This window comes from Tachypleus tridentatus, chromosome 8 (assembly GCF_004210375.1).
Source record: "Tachypleus tridentatus isolate NWPU-2018 chromosome 8, ASM421037v1, whole genome shotgun sequence".
Lineage (NCBI taxonomy): Eukaryota > Metazoa > Arthropoda > Merostomata > Xiphosura > Limulidae > Tachypleus > Tachypleus tridentatus.
In genome coordinates, this window is record NC_134832.1 from 155,347,458 (window position 1) to 155,368,354 (window position 20,897).

General features: G+C 32.9%; 1 protein-coding gene across 1 annotated transcript in view; it reads left to right on the top strand.

Moving 5' to 3' along the window:
* The window catches only part of LOC143224051 (atrial natriuretic peptide receptor 1-like), a 136,707-nt gene that overhangs the window by 63,869 nt on the left and 51,941 nt on the right, over positions 1–20,897 (top strand). The window contains exons 12-17 of the mRNA XM_076452513.1: positions 3,094–3,165; positions 4,083–4,233; positions 6,884–7,057; positions 12,061–12,229; positions 12,911–13,060; positions 18,197–18,320. Coding sequence (XP_076308628.1) covers positions 3,094–3,165; positions 4,083–4,233; positions 6,884–7,057; positions 12,061–12,229; positions 12,911–13,060; positions 18,197–18,320 — 840 coding nt within the window. The remainder of the gene's footprint in view (positions 1–3,093; positions 3,166–4,082; positions 4,234–6,883; positions 7,058–12,060; positions 12,230–12,910; positions 13,061–18,196; positions 18,321–20,897) is intronic.

A 20,897-nucleotide genomic window follows, 5' to 3' on the forward strand; every position in this document is an offset into this window, starting at 1 on the left:
GTATTGTATAACATCAGTATTCAACAAGTAATGAGTAGCATTAGTATAGAACAGTATTGTATAACATCAGTATAGAACAGTATTGTATAACATCAGTATTCAACAAGTAATGAGTAGCATTAGTATAGAACAGTATTGTATAACATAAGTATTCAACAAGTAATGAGTAGCATTAGTATAGAACAGTATTGTGTAACATCAGTATTCAACAAGTAATGAGTAGCATTAGTATAGAACCAGTATTGTATAACATCAGTATTCAACAAGTAATGAGTAGCATTAGTATAGAACCAGTATTGTATAACATTAGTATTCAACAAGTAATGAGTAGCATCAGTATAGAACAGTATTGTATAACATCAGTATTCAACAAGTAATGAGTAGCATTAGTATAGAACAGTATTGTGTAACATCAGTATTCAACAAGTAATGAGTAGCATTAATAGAGAACAGTATTGTGTAACATCAGTATTCAACAAGTAATGAGTAGCATTAGTATAGAACCAATATTGTATAACATCAGTATTCAACAAGTAATGAGTAGCATTGGTATAGAACCAGTATTGAACAACATAAGTATTCAACAAGTAATGAGTAGCATTAGTATAGAACAGTATTGTGTAACATCAGTATTCAACAAGTAATGAGTAGCATTAGTATAGAACCAGTATTGTATAACATCAGTATTCAACAAGTAATGAGTAGCATCAGTATAGAACAGTATTGTATAACATCAGTATTCAACAAGTAATGAGTAGCATTAGTATAGAACAGTATTGTATAACATCAGTATTCAACAAGTAATGAGTAGCATTTGTATAGAACAGTATTGTATAACATCAGTATTCAACAAGTAATGAGTAGCATTAGTATAGAACTAGTATTGTATAACATCAGTATTCAACAAATAATGAGTAGCATTAGTATAGAACCAGTATTGTATAACATCAGTATTCAACAAGTAATGAGTAGCATTAGTATAGAACAGTATTGTATAACATCAGTATTCAACAAGTAATGAGTAGCATTTGTATAGAACAGTATTGTATAACATCAGTATTCAACAACTAATGAGTAGCATTAGTATAGAACCAGTATTGTATAACATCAGTATTCAACAAGTAATGAGTAGCATTAGTATAGAACAGTATTGTGTAACATCAGTATTCAACAAGTAATGAGTAGCATTAGTATAGAACCAATATTGTATAACATCAGTATTCAACAAGTAATGAGTAGCATTAGTATAGAACCAGTATTGTATAACATCAGTATTCAACAACTTATGAGTAGTATTAGTATAGAACAGTATTGTATAACATCAGTATTCAACAAGTAATGAGTAGCATTTGTATAGAACAGTAATGATTAACATCAGTATTCAACAAGTAATGAGTAGCATTAGTATAGAACCAGTATTGTATAACATCAGTATTCAACAAGTAATGAGTAGCATTAGTATAGAACTAGTATTGTATAACATCAGTATTCAACAAGTAATGAGTAGCATTAGTATAGAACCAGTATTGTATAACATCAGTATTCAACAACTTATGAGTAGTATTAGTATAGAACAGTATTGTATAACATCAGTATTCAACAAGTAATGAGTAGCATTAGTATAGAACCAGTATTGTATAACATCAGTATTCAACAAGTAATGAGTAGCATTAGTATAGAACTAGTATTGTGTAACATCAGTATTCAACAAGTAATGAGTAGCATTAGTATAGAACCAGTATTGTATAACATTAGTATTCAACAAGTAATGAGTAGCATTAGTATAGAACCAGTATTGTATAACATCAGTATTCAACAAGTAATGAGTAGCATTAGTATAGAACCAGTATTGTATAACATCAGTATTCAACAAGTAATGAGTAGCATTTGTCTAGAACCAGTATTGTATAACATAAGTATTCAACAAATAATGAGTAGCATTTGTCTAGAACAGTATTGTATAACATCAGTATTCAACAAGTAATGAGTAGCATTTGTCTAGAACAGTATTGTAAACAGTAAAAGTGTTTAAGAACTTTGTAACACTAGTCTCGAACCAGTATTGTAAACAGTGAGAGTCTTGTGTCAATATTCAAAAACAATGAAACAATTACCACTCTTGACTACTGTTGTACAATAATAGTATTCTTTAATTAGTGTCCTAAAACAATGTCTGTTATAAAAATGGTTGATCTTCAATTATTATTGTGTAATTGTGTTTTTTTAAATATATGTTAGCTCTGAGTCAACGTTCTACAATAATGAACGTTCCAAACAAGTGTTATAAGACAATGATAATTGTTAGTGTCTAATCTTGAAGCAGTGTTGTAGAAAAGGCTATAAGCCTGGAAGTAGCTTTGAAAAAAGGTTATAAACCTAGAACAATGTTGTATAAAAAAGCTATAAACATATAAACAGTGTGGTTAAACGGTTGTAAACCTAGAAAGAGTGCTGTAATAAGGTTATGAACCTAAAAATAATGCTGCTTAAAGGCTATAAATCTAGAAACAGTGTTGTAAAAAGGTTATAAGTCTAGAAACAGTGCTGTGAAAAGGCTATAAGCCTAGAAATAGTGCTGTAAAAGGCTATAAATAGAAACAGTGCTGATCTTGAAGGTTATAAATCTAGAAACAGTGTTGTAAAAGGTTATAAGCCGAGAAACAGTACTGATCTTGAAGGTTATAAACCTAGAAACAGTGCTCATCTTGAAGGTTATAAATCTAGAAACAGTGTTGTAAAAGGTTATAAACCTAGAAACAGTGCTGATCTTGAAGTAGTGATCTCAACGGTAAAGATATTTTACGAAGGCCTAACTGTTTATTTTAATAAATTCCTTTTCAACATTATTACGTAAAAGGGGAGAAAGCACAAACAGATATGAAATGTCTGTATTTTAGTCTTTTTAATTTGTATTTAATTTTAGTTGTTTTCCTATTTATTTCTCTAAAAATTCGTGTGTCAGTAAAATATTACATATATGATTTTATATTCATGTTGAGCATGGAACTATTTCTGTTAAAAAAAGAATTGTGTTTATATATAACGGGTAGTGAAAGCTTGGTTTGAAACATAATCTCTAAGTTTTACTGACAGGACCTCTTAAGTAACGATAGCATGAAGATTGACTGGCCTTTCAGATTCTCCATCATAAGTGACATTGTGGAGGTAAGCTTTATAAACTGTGTAGTTCACAATGTGTCTTAACATTGTGAAGGTATTATAATCTGTTTAGGACAAAGTTTGTTTACCACTTATGTAGGTGTTTAAACCATATGTTTCCAAACGTAGGCTCTGTGTTAATTCGTCACCAACTCGAAAAGAAGACAGCAACATGAACTGCATTTGTGAATACATAAAGAAGACAGCAGAATAGAGCAACATAAACTGTATTTGTCAATACATAAAGAAGACAGCAGAACAGAGCAACATAAACTGTATTTGCGAATACGTAAAGAAGACTGCTTGTCAGTACAGAGTTAAACTCAACAGCACGGTGTAGCACGAACTGTTGTTTACAAGACAGATACCAGTACAGACAGAGTTAAAATTAACAGCACAGTGTAGCACGAACTGTTGTTTACAAGACAGATACCATTACAAGGTTAAATTAACAGCACAGTGTAGCACGAACTGTTGTTTACAAGACAGATACCAGTACAGAGTTAAAATCAACAGCACAGTAAAGCACAAACTATCGTTTACAAGACAGATACCAGTACAGAGCTAAAATCAACAGCACAGTAAAGTACAAACTATTGTTTACAAGACAGATACCAGTACAGAGTTAAAATCAACAGCGCAGTGTAGCACGAACTGTTGTAAACCGAACAGCAACTAAAGACAGTAGCAAAATCAGTAACTAATTAAAAATATCTTAAGATACAAATGAAAATGGGTAAATAATCAAAATATATTAATTATTTAATACCACACCTCATTCAAAAAACATGAATAGGAAATAAATAAATAAAATCATTAATTTCAACACGTTATTTTTATTGGAAAGAATCTCGCTCTAACCCTATAAATAATCTTCAAAACAGAATATATGCAGTATAACATTGAAGGTTCTGTTGTTTTAGGGTTTACTCTTTATACATCAGAGTGGAATTCTATACCACGGCAGGCTACGTTCAAAAAACTGTTTAATTGACACTAGATTTGTTGTCAAGTTAACGGAATTTGGATTACGTTCTCTGTGGAACCAGCAGAGACAAGCCTTCATTAACCCTAGTAAGTGTAGAGTTGAGTCAATATTCTATCTCCAACCCTAGTAAATATTGTACCACTGGCTCTAGTTGGTATTCTAACACTAACCTTAATAAGTATATTGTCACCAACCCCAGTAAATATTGTACCACTGGCTCTAGTTGGTATTCTAACACCAAACTTAGTAAGTATATTGTCACCAACCTCAGTAAATATTGTACCACTGACTCTAGTTGGTATTCTAACACTAACCTTAGTAAGTATTGTACCACTGGCTCTAGTTGGTATTCTAACACTAACCTTAGTAAGTATTGTACCACTGGCTCTAGTTGGTATTCTAACACTAACCTTAGTAAGTATATTGTCACCAACCTCAGTAAGTATTGTACCACTGACTCTAGTTGGTATTCTAACACTAATTTTATCCAGAGTTATTGATATATATTACTCCAGTTTCATCTTTTTGTTTATCCAGGATTATTGACATACCACTACTCCAGTTTCATCTTCTTTTTTTTTTATCCAGGATTATTGATATACCACTACCTCAGTTTCATCTTTTTTGTTATCCAGAGTTATTGACATACCACTACTCCAGTTTCATTTTCTTTTTATCCAGAGTTATTAATATATACTTTTCAAAAAAAGAAACGCAAAAGGCAAAATTTGAGACGTATTGTTAACAAGTTTATTCTGGGTGGTTCTGTATGACATGTGTGAAACTTTGCACCTTCACTGCTGAACATCCAAAGTCTGCAAAGGCGAAGTCCACGCTTACTAGTTGAACTTTAACGTCACTCAACGTCAATTACGAGTATGCCCACAGTGAGCATCAATAACTGCTTGGCATCTCCTGCCAATGGAAGCGATGAGATGGCGAATCACATCCTGTGGAATGGCTGTCCACTCAGCCTGCAAAGCTGCTGCAAGCTGAAGTAGAGTCTGCGGTTGAGGTTGTCGCCGTCGTAGACGTCCGTCCAAATCGTCCCAAAGATGTTCGATGGGGTTTAAATCTGGTGATCTGGAGGGCCACGAAAGAACGTTGATGTTGTGGTGTCTCAAGAAGACAGTGGTGAGTCGGGCTGTGTGAGGACGAGCGTTGTCATGTTGAAAAGCGTCGTTGACGTTCACCATGATAGGTTGCACATGGGGCCTAAGAATCTCGTCGACGGTTGCGTACGGTCTGATCGGAAACCCTACGCAGCCCTGGTATGGTTGAGGCAGTAGACGTCGCAGTGGTGGTCCTATTCCGAAGGTGACGTAACCGGATATAGCGATCTTGTGCGGGCGTGGTCACACGAGGTCTGCCAGATCGTGGACGGTCACAAGTTGATCCATGTTGTTGGAGACGATTCCATAGCCTTGTGATGGTGCTTGGGTGGACATTCACAGCTCTGGCAACATCTGATCGAGATTCGCCTGCTTCGAAACGACCAATGGCGTTGTTGCGTTGTGCTTCAGTCAGTCTTGGCGTAACTGTATTGCGTGTCGGTGGCTTAACACTGAGCTATGCAAACCGATAACCCGTCACTTATAGGGATTTTGCGCATGTTGCACTTGCAGAACATGCAGATCTCTCAAACAAATTTATTGGACACGAATGCGTTTTGGCGAAAAATCCGATGTTTTCCTCCGTTTTCAAAGTGCACAACTTTTATTGTCATTTTGGTCTGACGATCAGTGCCTTAAGACGTGTAACATCACATGCTCTGAGCTTGTAACGTTATTACTTATATTTCTCTTTAAAATAACAAAAATATCCCTTTTGGGTTTCTTTTTTTGAAGAGTATATTACTCCAGTTTCACCTTTTTGTTTATCCAGGATTATTGACATACCACTACTCCAGTTTTATCTTTTTTTTATCCAAAGTTATTGACATACCACTACTCCAGTTTCATCTTCTTTTTATCCAGAGTTATTGATATATGTTACTCCAGTTTCATCTTTTTGTTTATCCAGGATTATTGATATACCACTACTCCAGTTTCATCTTTTTGTTTATCCAGAGTTATTGATATATATTACTCCAGTTTCATCTTTTTTTTATCCAGGATTATTAATATACCACTACTCCAGTTTCATCACAAAGTTCCCTAAATTCTGTGACAGATATTTTCAATATAAAAATCGTTGTTGCTTCTTTATAATGATGCCGGGCGTGTTCTTTAGGTTAATGTGTCATATTGGATTTCCAAATGTTTATAATTCGTGTCCCTTTACTGTATAACTCTACGTCGTGGGTGCCCTATAAAAGATTGACAGACAACTCTCTCGATTAGAGCAGCACAACAGTTGATGGTTGGTGTGTAAAATCCAACTATTTTATTGTCAACCTTTAAGATTTGTTATTGTTGACTAGCTGCCGTTTCTCTAGTCTATTTGTCCAAAATCAATGAAAAATAACGCATGTAATATTTGAGGAAGTGTATACGAACTTGAACAAACGAACAAAACATAAAGTAGCTGTTTTGTTTATAGCCTAACACTTCAGACGTATAACAGAAACTGTATCAACAAAGGTCTATAAATAACTGGACTGGGTCGTCATTGTTATAGATGTAAGGTACTTAACAACAGAGAGAGAGCTAATTTTGTAGTGAGTTAAAAAATTAGTGTTTTTAGGAGAACAATTGTATTTCTTTACTAAGTTAATTTTTATAACGCCTCCAACAGGAGATCTTTTCTGGATTGCTCCAGAACACTTGAGACAGATTCACCCCGAAGAACAAGGTTCACAAAAAGGTGACGTCTACAGCTTTGCTATAATATTACAGGAAGTCATCACTCGGACATGTCCTTACGAAAACTTGGACGTTAACAAAGTGAGACATTTTATGGAACCTAGAGGTATGTTAATAAATATATGTTATAATTGTCGGGACCGTTGCAAAAGTTTGTCATAAACTTTATCATTATTGGCTGTTAACTCTTTGTAACCGAACAGAGCTAAAACTAACTCAGAAATATTGCAAACTAAATATTTAATATATTATAACATCTAATATGTAAGAGTATAATTTTTGAAACGATTTTATAAATTTTTTAGTTAACAACTAATTTTAAGACGAACGGAAAACATTGGCAGGATGTGGAACGTAAAGAGAGAGGGCACAATGAAGGCCTCATTTGTCATGTGTACACTATACCCCATGGAAAGATGTGGGGCATCTTCTACCTGTTTATCCTCCTCTCACCCTGTAATTACACTTATGTTAACAAATGTAATTTGGAAAATAAAGGGTTTTTTTCTATTGGTTAGTTGAAATGATTCAACGTGTCCAGCTACTTTGGGCCGACTGTGTTCCATTGGTCAGCATACCTAAACTGTGATTCGCGTTCATTTGCCGCACGCAGTTTGGACACTAGGGTGCGCTATACATAACTGTTACGTCACAAAGAGTAACTGAAGAGGTTGGGGAAGAAGGGGAGGATGCTGTGTATCTTTGCGCAAAAATAGTTCGTGTAAGAGTGTCAAACGTTCTATATTTCTGTGTTTATTTCCGTTCCTGGTATATTAAAACAAACATGAGAACAGGTATTTATCAAGAGTTTAAGAAACGTTGAAACTAGCTTGTATCCCAAGAAACAATGATCGTTTCAAGTGCTGTACTAGCGAGTGGTTGGCAAACACCTGGGTTCAGCCTTATAGTTTCCGGATTCACAATATCATAAGTAATAAAATATACTCTCAAATGTATCATTAATTTTAAGTTTAGTTTTTAATTTCGCGCAAAGCTGCACGAAGGCTACCTGTACTGGCCATTTCTAATTTAGCGATGTAAGACCAGAGGGAAGGTAGCTAGTCATAACCACCCACCACCAATTCTCGGGGGTACTCTTTTACCAAAGAATAGTGGGATTGGTCGTCACATTACAACGCCCACACAGCTGAAATGGCGATTATGTTTGGTAGGATAAATATTCGAATTCACGACCCTCAGATTGCTAGTCAAGCGTCTTACCTACCTGACTATGCCGGGCCTATCAACTGTAATATTATATCAGAATATTTAACTATCAATAAATATATTTTGTGGGTTTGTAGTTAAACACAAAACTACACGATGGGCTAACTGTGCTCTGCCCACCAGGGGTATCGAAACCCGATTTCTAGCGTTATAAGTGTACAGATATGTCACTGTGCTACAGGGAGGCGGGGATAATAAATTTTGAATTAGACTAGAATACTTTATTGAAGGTAATTATAAGTTGATACCAGGATGTCCCATTTGTAATAAATACAGAATTACATCAGAAATTTCATTAATATTAAACAGAGGGTTACACACTGTATCAAACATAAAATTACACCGAAATATTTCATTAAAACTTCCATCTTTTATGAATAAGCGTATTGTTTTTCGTGATGACGAGAAACCCACTTGAAGTAAAAATGTATTCTCATGACACCTGGTACGGGTATTAGTACTTTAATTAAAATAAAGTACAGAACAACGTTTCGACCTTCTTAGGTCAACTTCAGGTTAACAAGCGTATTGTTTATTACAACAATAATATGTCCATATTAATATTTTGTTATTTAATTTGAAAACCTGTTTAAAGAACATTGACTTATTTTACTTTATTTTAAAACAACAACATCAAAATATTACGAACTTTAAGATATACTCAAGACTTTCAAAAATACATGGATTATTGTAAGAGAATAAATTAATTACAAAGTAAGGTCTATCAGAGAGGTCATACACTTTCCTCCTATTGCTGCTCTTCGAGATTGTATGTGTTTTATTGGATAATGTCCAATTTAACCTTCGTAAACTCAGAAAATCATTCTCAGATACTTGTGGTATGGTGAGGAGTCTCAACCTTAATGTGTCCAAGAAATGTGGTTCAAATCCGATCAGACTTTACAGTTATTAATCCAAAACCGCGAAAATAAAGTGAGCCAGAATCCTGATGAGGATTTAGATCCGGACACAGTTTGGGTAGGACTGTCCGGTACTGACTATCCTGTACATCGACTTATGAGTTTTTGAGATACATCCACATGGACTCGATTTTAATATCACCTCCAAGTGCAAAAATTATAATTCACTACATCACAAAAACTGAAATCAAATAGAGTCTAGAACCGAGTACTAAATGATTATTTATATGAGTATATATATATATTGATATTTCATATAGTGTGTTAACTCACACATAAAAATTACAATTACTGAATAACTACTACGTCATGACTCGTAATTATATATAAAGTGCCAAATAAACAGCAACGTTTTGGTCCTAATATCACTAGTTGCTTCTAGGAAAATTACAGTTAATGAATAAGTCCCACGACATAAAGATGTCACTTCATGCCTTCTCTCTCTGTGTAGCGTTAGGCTAACAAAACGTTGTACACCCCCCGTAGCTGCAGTTGTCTGATCGACAAGAGGGATTTGAACCACACTTTTAGGGTAAAGTGGCGAGAACCATGAATTCTCAGATTAACAGTTCAATCTCGCTTCACTTTAACCACTTATTTCCATCCAGCCATAAATAACACTATGTAAGAAAATTTCTATTTTTTCTTGTTCCTGGGCAGAAAGTGTTATTTCCCAATTACTTATGCCAAAAGGAAATGGAAAAGACCTATTTTTCTCTTCAAATTTTGACCTGGTAAATGAAATTTTCAAATTTACCCATGTTCCAGAACATTCCAAGTAGACTCAGTGCTGAGTAGCTGATTGAGAATTTTCTCGAACTTTCTAGAATATTGTAGAACTTACGAGAATTTTCAAGAACCTTTAAGAATTTTCTAGAACTTTCCATGGTAATATATATACAGGGGCTCACCAGTCACCACTTCAGTTTTGTTCCAGATGTCTAAGTGAACATATAGACCTATCTGATTTTATCAGAGATGGCACCAAGAAGCTGCAAGAATTCTCCAGACACATTCTGCTATGTATGTGGCCAATTTATTGAGACAAGAGCGAAAAAGCACTCTGTGACAGCATCTGCTAAAATGTGTGAAGCCTACAAGACATATTTCGGTATGCCTGTTGGAGATCAAGACAAATCCTCGGTACCTTATTTTACCTGCGAACACTGCAAAACATCCCTAGAAGGTAAGACAGACAATGTCTGCTTACTTGAACAGTAAGATCTCATATTATACAAATTTTATACCTTTTAAAATTTAAATACATTTTTTTCCAATAATACAGAAAAACTATCACAAATATTTTGCATGAACCTCTTACACATTGGTTGTGGATAAAATATATTTATTCTTCATAATAACAAGTTTATTTTGCTCTTTTGCAGAACGATACAGAGGGGAAAAGAGAGCCATGAAGTTCAATATTCCAAGAATTTAGCATGAGCCCACTGACCACTCAAGCAATTGCTACTTCTGCGTGGTGGACCCTTCCAAACATCGGGCTGGCAAGAATGCATCTGCTATTATGTATCCGGACCTTCCATCATCCATCACTCCAGTGCCACACTGCCCTGAGCTCCCTATACCCACTCCGCCAGAGAGAAAGCAGCCATCCTCAGAAGAGAGCAGCAAATCAGAAGAGGAGGAAGACGTTGAAGATTTAGATTACAATTTTAGAGCTTCAGCTGGTGAGAGAAACCCACACTACCCCAACCAAAGAGACCTCAATGACTTGATCAGAGATCTTGGTCTAACAAAGTTGAATGCCGAGACTATATGTGGGGGCTGATATGTGAAAGTGATTTGCATTACAGTCGCAAATCTCGAGAAACTACTCACTTCTAAACATTTTTGTGTATCTTTTTTTAAATACATGTAAATCTTGATTCATATACTGTTTTATTCAGTCCTTATGTAAATGAAAATGTACAAATTTGCCCATTTTTACATTTATTTATTTATTGTTTTGAATTTCGCGCAAAGCTATTCGAGGGCTATCTGTGCTAACTATCCGTAATTTAGCAGTATAAGACTAGCGGGAAGGCTGCTAGTCATAACCACCCACAGCCAACTCTTGGGCTACTCTTTTACCAACAAGTAGTGGGATTGACCGTCACATTATAAGGCCCCCACGGCTGAAAGGGCGAGCATGTTTGGTGCGACCGGGATTCGAACCCACGACCCTCAGATTAGGAGTTGAACGCCTTAACCCACCTGGCCATGCCGGGCCTCCGTTCTTACATACAAAATAGGTTAATTTCTAAATTTCATTATCCAGGTCACAAAAGCAAAATTTGAAGGGAATAATGGCCATTTTCTGTACTTTTACAACATAAGCAATTAAGAAATAACACATACTATCCAGTAACAATATTTGTGTTACATAGTGTAATCTAACAGTTTGTCTTAAGTTATAATATAATTCAACAATGAAAATGTAACATTACGTAATACGTAACATGGCTTAAATACGATGTGATTTATTAATATTATTATGTTGGAGACAGATGCTTAAATTGTTCTAATTTTAATAAATCCAATGAATTATCACACAATAATGTGGCGAATAAGAAAACACAATCTGTGACGTGCACACGTGCATTAATATGTAATCTTGTTTTTCTATGGACTTCTTACTACTCCAAACATTGTACATTAGAGAAAATAAAAACTAAAAAATAAAAAAACAGACCATATAATATTCTAACATGTAATTTTGATTCATCCAAACTGTGTTAATGAATTATTTCACCTTACCACATGTTATTAACCCTGCTGTCTTACCACATGTTAAAGAATGTTGTCACTTTAACACATGCTAAAGAATCCCTTCACCTTACCACATGTTATTGACCCTGCTGTCTAACCACATGTTAAAGAATGTTATCACTTTAACATAAGGTATTGAAGAGTTGTAGTTAAACTTTGGTAGAAAATTTCACTTCTGATTTCATTTGATCAGAAATCCTTCATCGAGTGAAGATAGGAAGTGTACCCCCTTTCAGACCAGAGGTTCTTCCTGAAAACTGCCCCACTGATTTAATGGACATTTTACATCAGTGCTGGGCAGAGGGGCCAAGTAGCAGACCGAGTGTTTACCAAGTCAAACATCAACTGAAGAGAATTACAAAGTGAGCAGTTTTTCCAACACCAAACTTAGAAAATAACCTTTAGTTTCGAACAGAGAAAGTACACACAATATGTTAATTCATTATTGTTTGTTAAGACAAGAGAACCATGGGTTTCATTTTAATGAATAAAAACATCTCGCATTTTACACAAGAAGAAATCTTTCATGTAATTAATTATTTCATCCATTCATCTTTATAACATCAGTTAAAATTACCATGCATCTTCAATAGAATATAACATATCAGTTAAAATTATCATGCATCTTCAATAGAATATAACATATTAGTTAAAATTACCATGCATCTTCAATAGAATATAACATATTAGTTAAAATTACCATGCATCTTCAATAGAATATAACATATCAGTTAAAATTACCATGCATCTTCAATAGAATATAACCTATTTCATCACAATATTAAAGATTTGTCACTTGTGGTAGAGCACTAACTCCTCTGACTTACAGCGCTACGTTCAGGGGCTCGAGTCCCCTAAGCAGGCGTAGCAGATAGCCCCATTGTTAGAAAGCATATGAGGAACATATATATGAATGCATGACTGTAGATCCCTTCAGTAAAAATAAAACAGAGTTAAAACGTCTACTAAAATCTCATATATTTATAACACTCAATCTTTAAATATTACAGAATAACTATATATATTTTTATTCACTTCTTCAGGGGAATGGGAAGTAAAAACTTCTTAGACAACCTTTTATCTCGGATGGAACAGTACGCTAACAACTTGGAATCCCTAGTAGAGGAAAGGACAGCTGCATTTCTCGAAGAAAAGAAAAAAAGTGAAGAATTATTGTACCAAGTACTTCCCAGGTAAAATGTTTAATTATTAGAGCTGTACCAAGTACTTCCCAGGTAAAATATTTAATTATTAGAGCTGTGCCAAGTACTTCCCAGGTAAAATGTTTAATTATTAGAGCTGGGCCAAGTACTTCCCAGGTAAAATGTTTAATTATTAGAGCTGTACCAAGTACTTCCCAGGTAAAATGTTTAATTATTAGAGCTGTGCCAAGTACTTCCCAGGTAAAATGTTTAATTATTAGAGCTGTACCAAGTACTTCCCAGGTAAAATGTTTAATTATTAGAGCTGTATTAAGTACTTCCCAGGTAAAATGTTTAATTATTAAAGCTGTACCAAGTACTTCCCAGGTAAAATGTTTAATTATTAGAGCTGTACCAAGTACTTTCCAGGTAAAATGTTTAATTATTAGAGCTGTATTAAGTACTTCCCAGGTAAAATGTTTAATTATTAAAGCTGTACCAAGTACTTCCCAGGTAAAATGTTTAATTATTAGAGCTGTACCAAGTACTTCCCAGGTAAAATGTTTAATTATTAGAGCTGTATTAAATACTTCCCAGGTAAAATGTTTAATTATTAGAGCTGTATTAAGTACTTCCCAGGTAAAATGTTTAATTATTAGAGCTGTATTAAGTACTTCCCAGGTAAAATGTTTAATTATTAGAGCTGTACCAAGTACTTTCCAGGTAAAATGTTTAATTATTAGAGCTGTACCAAGTACTTCCCAGGTAAAATGTTTAATTATTAGAGCTGTACCATGTACTTCTTTGTGAAATGTTTAATTATTAGAGTTGTACCAAGTTCATCCGTGTGAAATGTTAAATTATTAGAGTTGTACCAAGTACTTCCCAGTGAAATGTTAAATTATTAGAGCTGTACCAAGTACTTCCCAGGTAAAATGTTTAATTATTAGAGCTGTACCAAGTACTTCCCAGGTGAAATGTGGAATTATTAGAGTTGTATCAAGTACTTCCCAGTGAAATGTTAAATTATTAGAGCTGTACCACGTAGTTTCAGGTAAAATGTTTAATTATTAGATTAATACCAAGTACTTCCATGTGAAATGTTTACTTATCACAGTTGTATCAAGTACCTCCAGGTGAGATTTTAATTCTTAGGGTTGTACCAAGTATTTCAGGTGAAATGTTTAATTATTAGAGTTGTACCCAGTACTAGCAGGTGAAATGTTTAATTAGTAGAGTTGTGCCACATACTTTCAAGAGAAATGTTTAACTGTTACAGTTGTACAACGTACTTCCAAGTGAAATATTGAATTATTTGAGATGTACCAATTATTTCCCAGTGAAATGTTTAATTATTATAGTTGCATCAAGTACTTCCATGTGGTATGTTTAATTACTAGAGTTCTATCACATACTTACATGTCAAATGATTATTAATTAGAGTTGTTCCAAGTACTTCCATGTTAAATGTTTTATTATTAGAGTTGTTCCAAGTACTTTCCAGGTAAAATGTTTAATTATTAGAGCTGTATTAAGTACTTCCCAGGTAAAATGTTTAATTATTAAAGCTGTACCAAGTACTTCCCAGGTAAAATGTTTAATTATTAGAGCTGTACCAAGTACTTCCCAGGTAAAATGTTTAATTATTAGAGCTGTATTAAATACTTCCCAGGTAAAATGTTTAATTATTAGAGCTGTATTAAGTACTTCCCAGGTAAAATGTTTAATTATTAGAGCTGTATTAAGTACTTCCCAGGTAAAATGTTTAATTATTAGAGCTGTACCAAGTACTTTCCAGGTAAAATGTTTAATTATTAGAGCTGTACCAAGTACTTCCCAGGTAAAATGTTTAATTATTAGAGCTGTACCAAGTACTTCCCAGGTAAAATGTTTAATTATTAGAGCTGTACCAAGTACTTCCCCGTGAAATATTTAATTATTAGAGTTGTACCAACAACTTCCCAGTGAAATGTTAAATTATTAGAGCTGTACCAAGTACTTCCCAGGTAAAATGTTTAATTATTAGAGCTGTACCAAGTACTTCCCAGGTGAAATGTGGAATTATTAGAGTTGTATCAAGTACTTCCCAGTGAAATGTTAAATTATTAGAGCTGTACCACGTAGTTTCAGGTAAAATGTTTAATTATTAGATTAATACCAAGTACTTCCATGTGAAATGTTTACTTATCACAGTTGTATCAAGTACCTCCAGGTGAGATTTTAATTCTTAGGGTTGTACCAAGTATTTCAGGTGAAATGTTTAATTATTAGAGTTGTACCCAGTACTAGCAGGTGAAATGTTTAATTAGTAGAGTTGTGCCACATACTTTCAAGAGAAATGTTTAACTGTTACAGTTGTACAACGTACTTCCAAGTGAAATATTGAATTATTTGAGATGTACCAATTATTTCCCAGTGAAATGTTTAATTATTATAGTTGCATCAAGTACTTCCATGTGGTATGTTTAATTACTAGAGTTCTATCACATACTTACATGTCAAATGATTATTAATTAGAGTTGTTCCAAGTACTTCCATGTTAAATGTTTTATTATTAGAGTTGTTCCAAGTACTTCCTCGTGAAATGTTTATTTATTAGCAGAGTACCATGTACTTCTTTGTGAAATGTTTAATTATTAGAGTTGTACCAAGTTCATCCGTGTGAAATGTTAAATTATTAGAGTTGTACCAAGTACTTCATAGTGAAACGTTTAATTATTAGAGTTGTACCAAGTTCATCCGTGTGAAATGTTTAGCTATTAGAGTTGTACCAAGTACTTCATAGTGAAACGTTTAATTATTAGGGTTGTTTCAAATACTTCATAGTGAAATGTTTCTTTATTTGGGGGCTGTACCAAGTAATTCCAGGTGTAATATTTAATTAGTTGAGTTGTACCACGTACTTTCAAGTGAAATGTTTAATTATTTGAGTTGTTCCAAGTACCTCCATGTGAAATGTTCAGTTACTAGAGTTGTACTTCCTACATGCAGGTGTTATATTTAATTATTAGAGTTTTATCAAGTACTTTCAGATGAGATGTTTAATTATTAGAGTTGTATCAAGATCTCCCAAGTGAGTTGTTTAATTATTAGAGTTGTACTAAGTACTTCCAAGTAGAATATTTAATTATTAGAGTTGTTCCACGTACATCTGAGTGAAATGTTTAATTATAAAAGTTGTATCACGTAGTCCCACGTGAAATGTTTCGTTATTAGAGTCGTGCGTTTAGCAAAGGATTTTTCATTGAGAATCTTAACTCTATAATAGTATGATATTCTATACTTTGATGTCAAAAGTTTGATTACGAAGTAAAAATGATTGTTGATGTTTTAATATATACGTTATAGGATGCTGTTGGTTCATATATTGATGTGTTACTTATAGACTGTGTATTGAGATATATATTAGTCTACAAGTTATAGACTATATATTAAGTTACAAATTAATAATAATTATATGTTTCCTTTTGTGTAATTTATAAATGTTTGAGTTATAAACTGTATATTAGGTAATATATTTATGTATGAGTTATAGGCTGTATATTGCCTTTTATACCTATGGACACGATCAAACGAATACTTGTAGATGCAGTCTATACATACCAGTAGCACAGCGCTATGTCTGCAGGCTGATACTGCTTGGAACCGGGTTTTGATACCTATGGTGGGCAGAAAACGTATAGTGTTTTGTGTAGCTTTGTTCTTAATAACAAATGAAATGCACTATATAACATCTGGCTTGTTTGTTTATTCTTAAGGACAAAACTGGGCTATATGTCCTGTATCCACCACGGATATCGAAATCCGAATTTTAGCGTTATAAACCCAAACCCTTAATAGCATACATAATGAAAACAATAAGAAATATATTTCTATAGATACGAATATACAACACCTCTATGTTTTGGAAATATATTACTCTAACTTACAATGATCTTTCCATAATTGGAAGTACAAAATCTTGGAAAATAAATATACCAAATACGTATTTTTGTAATACGTTGACACAACTTACCATAACAATATAACAATTTATTAGTTTTTATTAGTTCTTTTCGTTTATTTGGTAGCCTCCTTCAGTTTCATAATGATAATTTCACAAGTAAAGAAAAATATATTCATATTTAATGTATAATTTTATTAAGTAAGCACAGTATCTTCATCACAGATAATATTCCTTCCAGTAGCACGAAACATGTTGTATTCCTTGCAAGCGTAATGCATTTAATATTCCCCTGTTTGTAGTGTTACACTTCATTGACCTAGATAGCAAGCTAAATAGTAAGTTTTGAACTGCCTTTAGAGTTAGTTAATTTTGGAATGTACACCAAGTAAAATAATAAACATCACACAACGTTCGAATAAATGTACAATTAAAAAGTTTTAATTCAAGCCAATAAGTTTTTTAACGTTAGTCCCTCTAGTGGGAAAGCGGTAAGTCTACAGACTTGCAACAATAAAATTCACGGTTTTATTTCCCGCGGTAGACACGGCAGATAGTTCTATCGGCTTTTCCGAAGGTAGCAAATCTAACAAACAATTCAAACGTTGTGTGTTATTTATTATTTTGAAGTTGAAAAGGCGAAACAAGTGAGTAAATGTTTTGGAGGTCACAGATTAGCTTGAATTAAAAATTATTTACGATGTGTCTCGATGTTATCATTATGGGCTATATTAACATTATACATAAGTGCTAATAAAACAATATTTACACACCAGCTCTAAGCCTAATAGAAGGAAAAGATAGGAAAACTGGCGGTTTTGAAACAGAAACACTACCTCTGACCGATCGTTTTTCCTTTTTTATAGGCCTAACAAACCATGCCAGGGAACGTGCAGAGGACGCTGTTTCCTTATTCTAATATCTTCAAGTTATATTTTATTTCAGTTATTGTAATTGTTTGTCTTTGAAAATATCGTGCTTTTTAACCGTATCGTTAAATATTTTATTACCATGACAATAATATAAACAGTTAGCTGTTCAAAGTTCACGACACTTTTCTACATGTTGATGACAGGTTTAACTGGCAGAAGCAATGGTAATTACTCGTGTGTTATTTTTTTTTGAGCTAGTTTCATGTACTTTAAAACAAGTAGGGTGTTACTGTATTAACACCTGTGTATACATTTCACTAATTATATATATATATATATATTTAGTTTATAACTCTACTTTGTAACTTATAGGTACGTAGCTGAACAACTTAAGTCAGGAAACCATGTTCGGCCGGAAACATTCGAGTGTGTTACGATATATTTCAGTGACATTGTTGGGTTTACTTCCTTGTCAGCTGAAAGCACGCCTATGGAGGTAAGAAACAATGATAGTTTTAGATATTTTACCTTCCATAATTTTATTTCTGGACTTTCAGGCCTAATTTGTAATTTAGCATTTGTTTTAGAGAGAGAACTATGACGTGTACAAGGTGAGGGACATTCACGTATAATATGAGAAAAATTGTTTTACATTTCCTTCTAAATGTTTATTATATATATATATATAGACGTTTCTATGAGAGAGGGAACTTTGCTTGACTAAATGTTTATTAGAGTCATAGATAATGTATTGACACAGGTGAGGGACATTCACGTATAATATGAGAAAAATTGTTTTACATTTCCTACTAAATGTTTATTATATATATATAGAGAGAGAACTATGACGTGTACAAGGTGAGGGACATTCACGTATAATATGAGAAAAATTGTTTTACATTTCCTACTAAATGTTTATTATATATATATATAGAGAGAACTATGACGTGTACAAGGTGAGGGACATTCACGTATAATATGAGAAAAATTGTTTTACATTTCCTTCTAAATGTTTATTATATATATATATAGAGAGAACTATGACGTGTACAAGGTGAGGGACATTCACGTATAATATGAGAAAAATTGTTTTACATTTCCTTAAATGTTGTTTATATATATATATATATAATATGAGAAAAATTGTTTTACAGAACTATGACGTGTACAAGGTGAGGGACATTCACGTATAATATGAGAAAAATTGTTTTACATTTCCTACTAAATGTTTATTATATATATATATATGAGAGAGAACTATGACGTGTACAAGGTGAGGGACATTCAAGTATAATATGAGAAAAATTGTTTTACATTTCCTTCTAAATGTTTATTATATATATATATAGAGAGAACTATGACGTGTACAAGGTGAGGGACAGGGACATTCACGTATAATATGAGAAAAATTGTTTTACATTTCCTTCTAAATGTTTATTATATATATATATAGAGAACTATGACGTGTACAAGGTGAGGGACATTCACGTATAATATGAGAAAAATTGTTTTACATTTCCTTCTAAATGTTTATTATATATATATATAGAAAACTATGACGTGTACAAGGTGAGGGACATTCACGTATAATATGAGAAAAATTGTTTTACATTTCCTTCTAAATGTTTATTATATATATATATAGAGAGAACTATGACGTGTACAAGGTGAGGGACATTCACGTATAATATGAGAAAAATTGTTTTACATTTCCTTCTAAATGTTTATTATATATATATATAGAGAGAACTATGACGTGTACAAGGTGAGGGACATTCACGTATAATATGAGAAAAATTGTTTTACATTTCCTTCTAAATGTTTATTATATATATATAGAGAGAGAACTATGACGTGTACAAGGTGAGGGACATTCACGTATAATATGAGAAAAATTGTTTTACATTTCCTAAATGTTTATTATATATATATATAGAGAGAGAACTAAATGTTTATTATATATATATATAGAGAGAACTATGACGTGTACAAGGTGAGGGACATTCACGTATAATATGAGAAAAATTGTTTTACATTTCCTTCTAAATGTTTATTATATATATATATAGAGAGAACTATGACGTGTACAAGGTGAGGGACATTCACGTATAATATGAGAAAAATTGTTTTACATTTCCTTCTAAATGTTTATTATATATATATATAGAGAGAACTATGACGTGTACAAGGTGAGGGACATTCACGTATAATATGAGAAAAATTGTTTTACATTTCCTTCTAAATGTTTATTATATATATATATATGAGAGAGGGACATTCTATGACGTGTACAAGGTGAGGGACATTCACGTATAATATGAGAAAAATTGTTTTACATTTCCTTCTAAATGTTTATTATATATATATAGAGAGAGAACTATGACGTGTACAAGGTGAGGGACATTCACGTATAATATGAGAAAAATTGTTTTACATTTCCTTCTAAATGTTTATTATATATATATATAGAGAGAACTATGACGTGTACAAGGTGAGGGACATTCACGTATAATATGAGAAAAATTGTTTTACATTTCCTACTAAATGTTTATTATATATATATATAGAGAGAACTATGACGTGTACAAGGTGAGGGACATTCACGTATAATATGAGAAAAATTGTTTTACATTTCCTTCTAAATGTTTATTATATATATATATAGAGAGAACTATGACGTGTACAAGGTGAGGGACATTCACGTATAATATGAGAAAAATTGTTTTACATTTCCTTCTAAATGTTTATTATATATATATATAGAGAGAACTATGACGTGTACAAGGTGAGGGACATTCACGTATAATATGAGAAAAATTGTTTTACATTTCCTTCTAAATGTTTATTATATATATATATAGAGAGAACTATGACGTGTACAAGGTGAGGGACATTCACGTATAATATGAGAAAAATTGTTTTACATTTCCTTCTAAATGTTTATTATATATATATATAGAGAGAGACTATGACGTGTACAAGGTGAGGGACATTCACGTATAATATGAGAAAAATTGTTTTACATTTCCTTCTAAATGTTTATTATATATATATATAGAGAGAACTATGACGT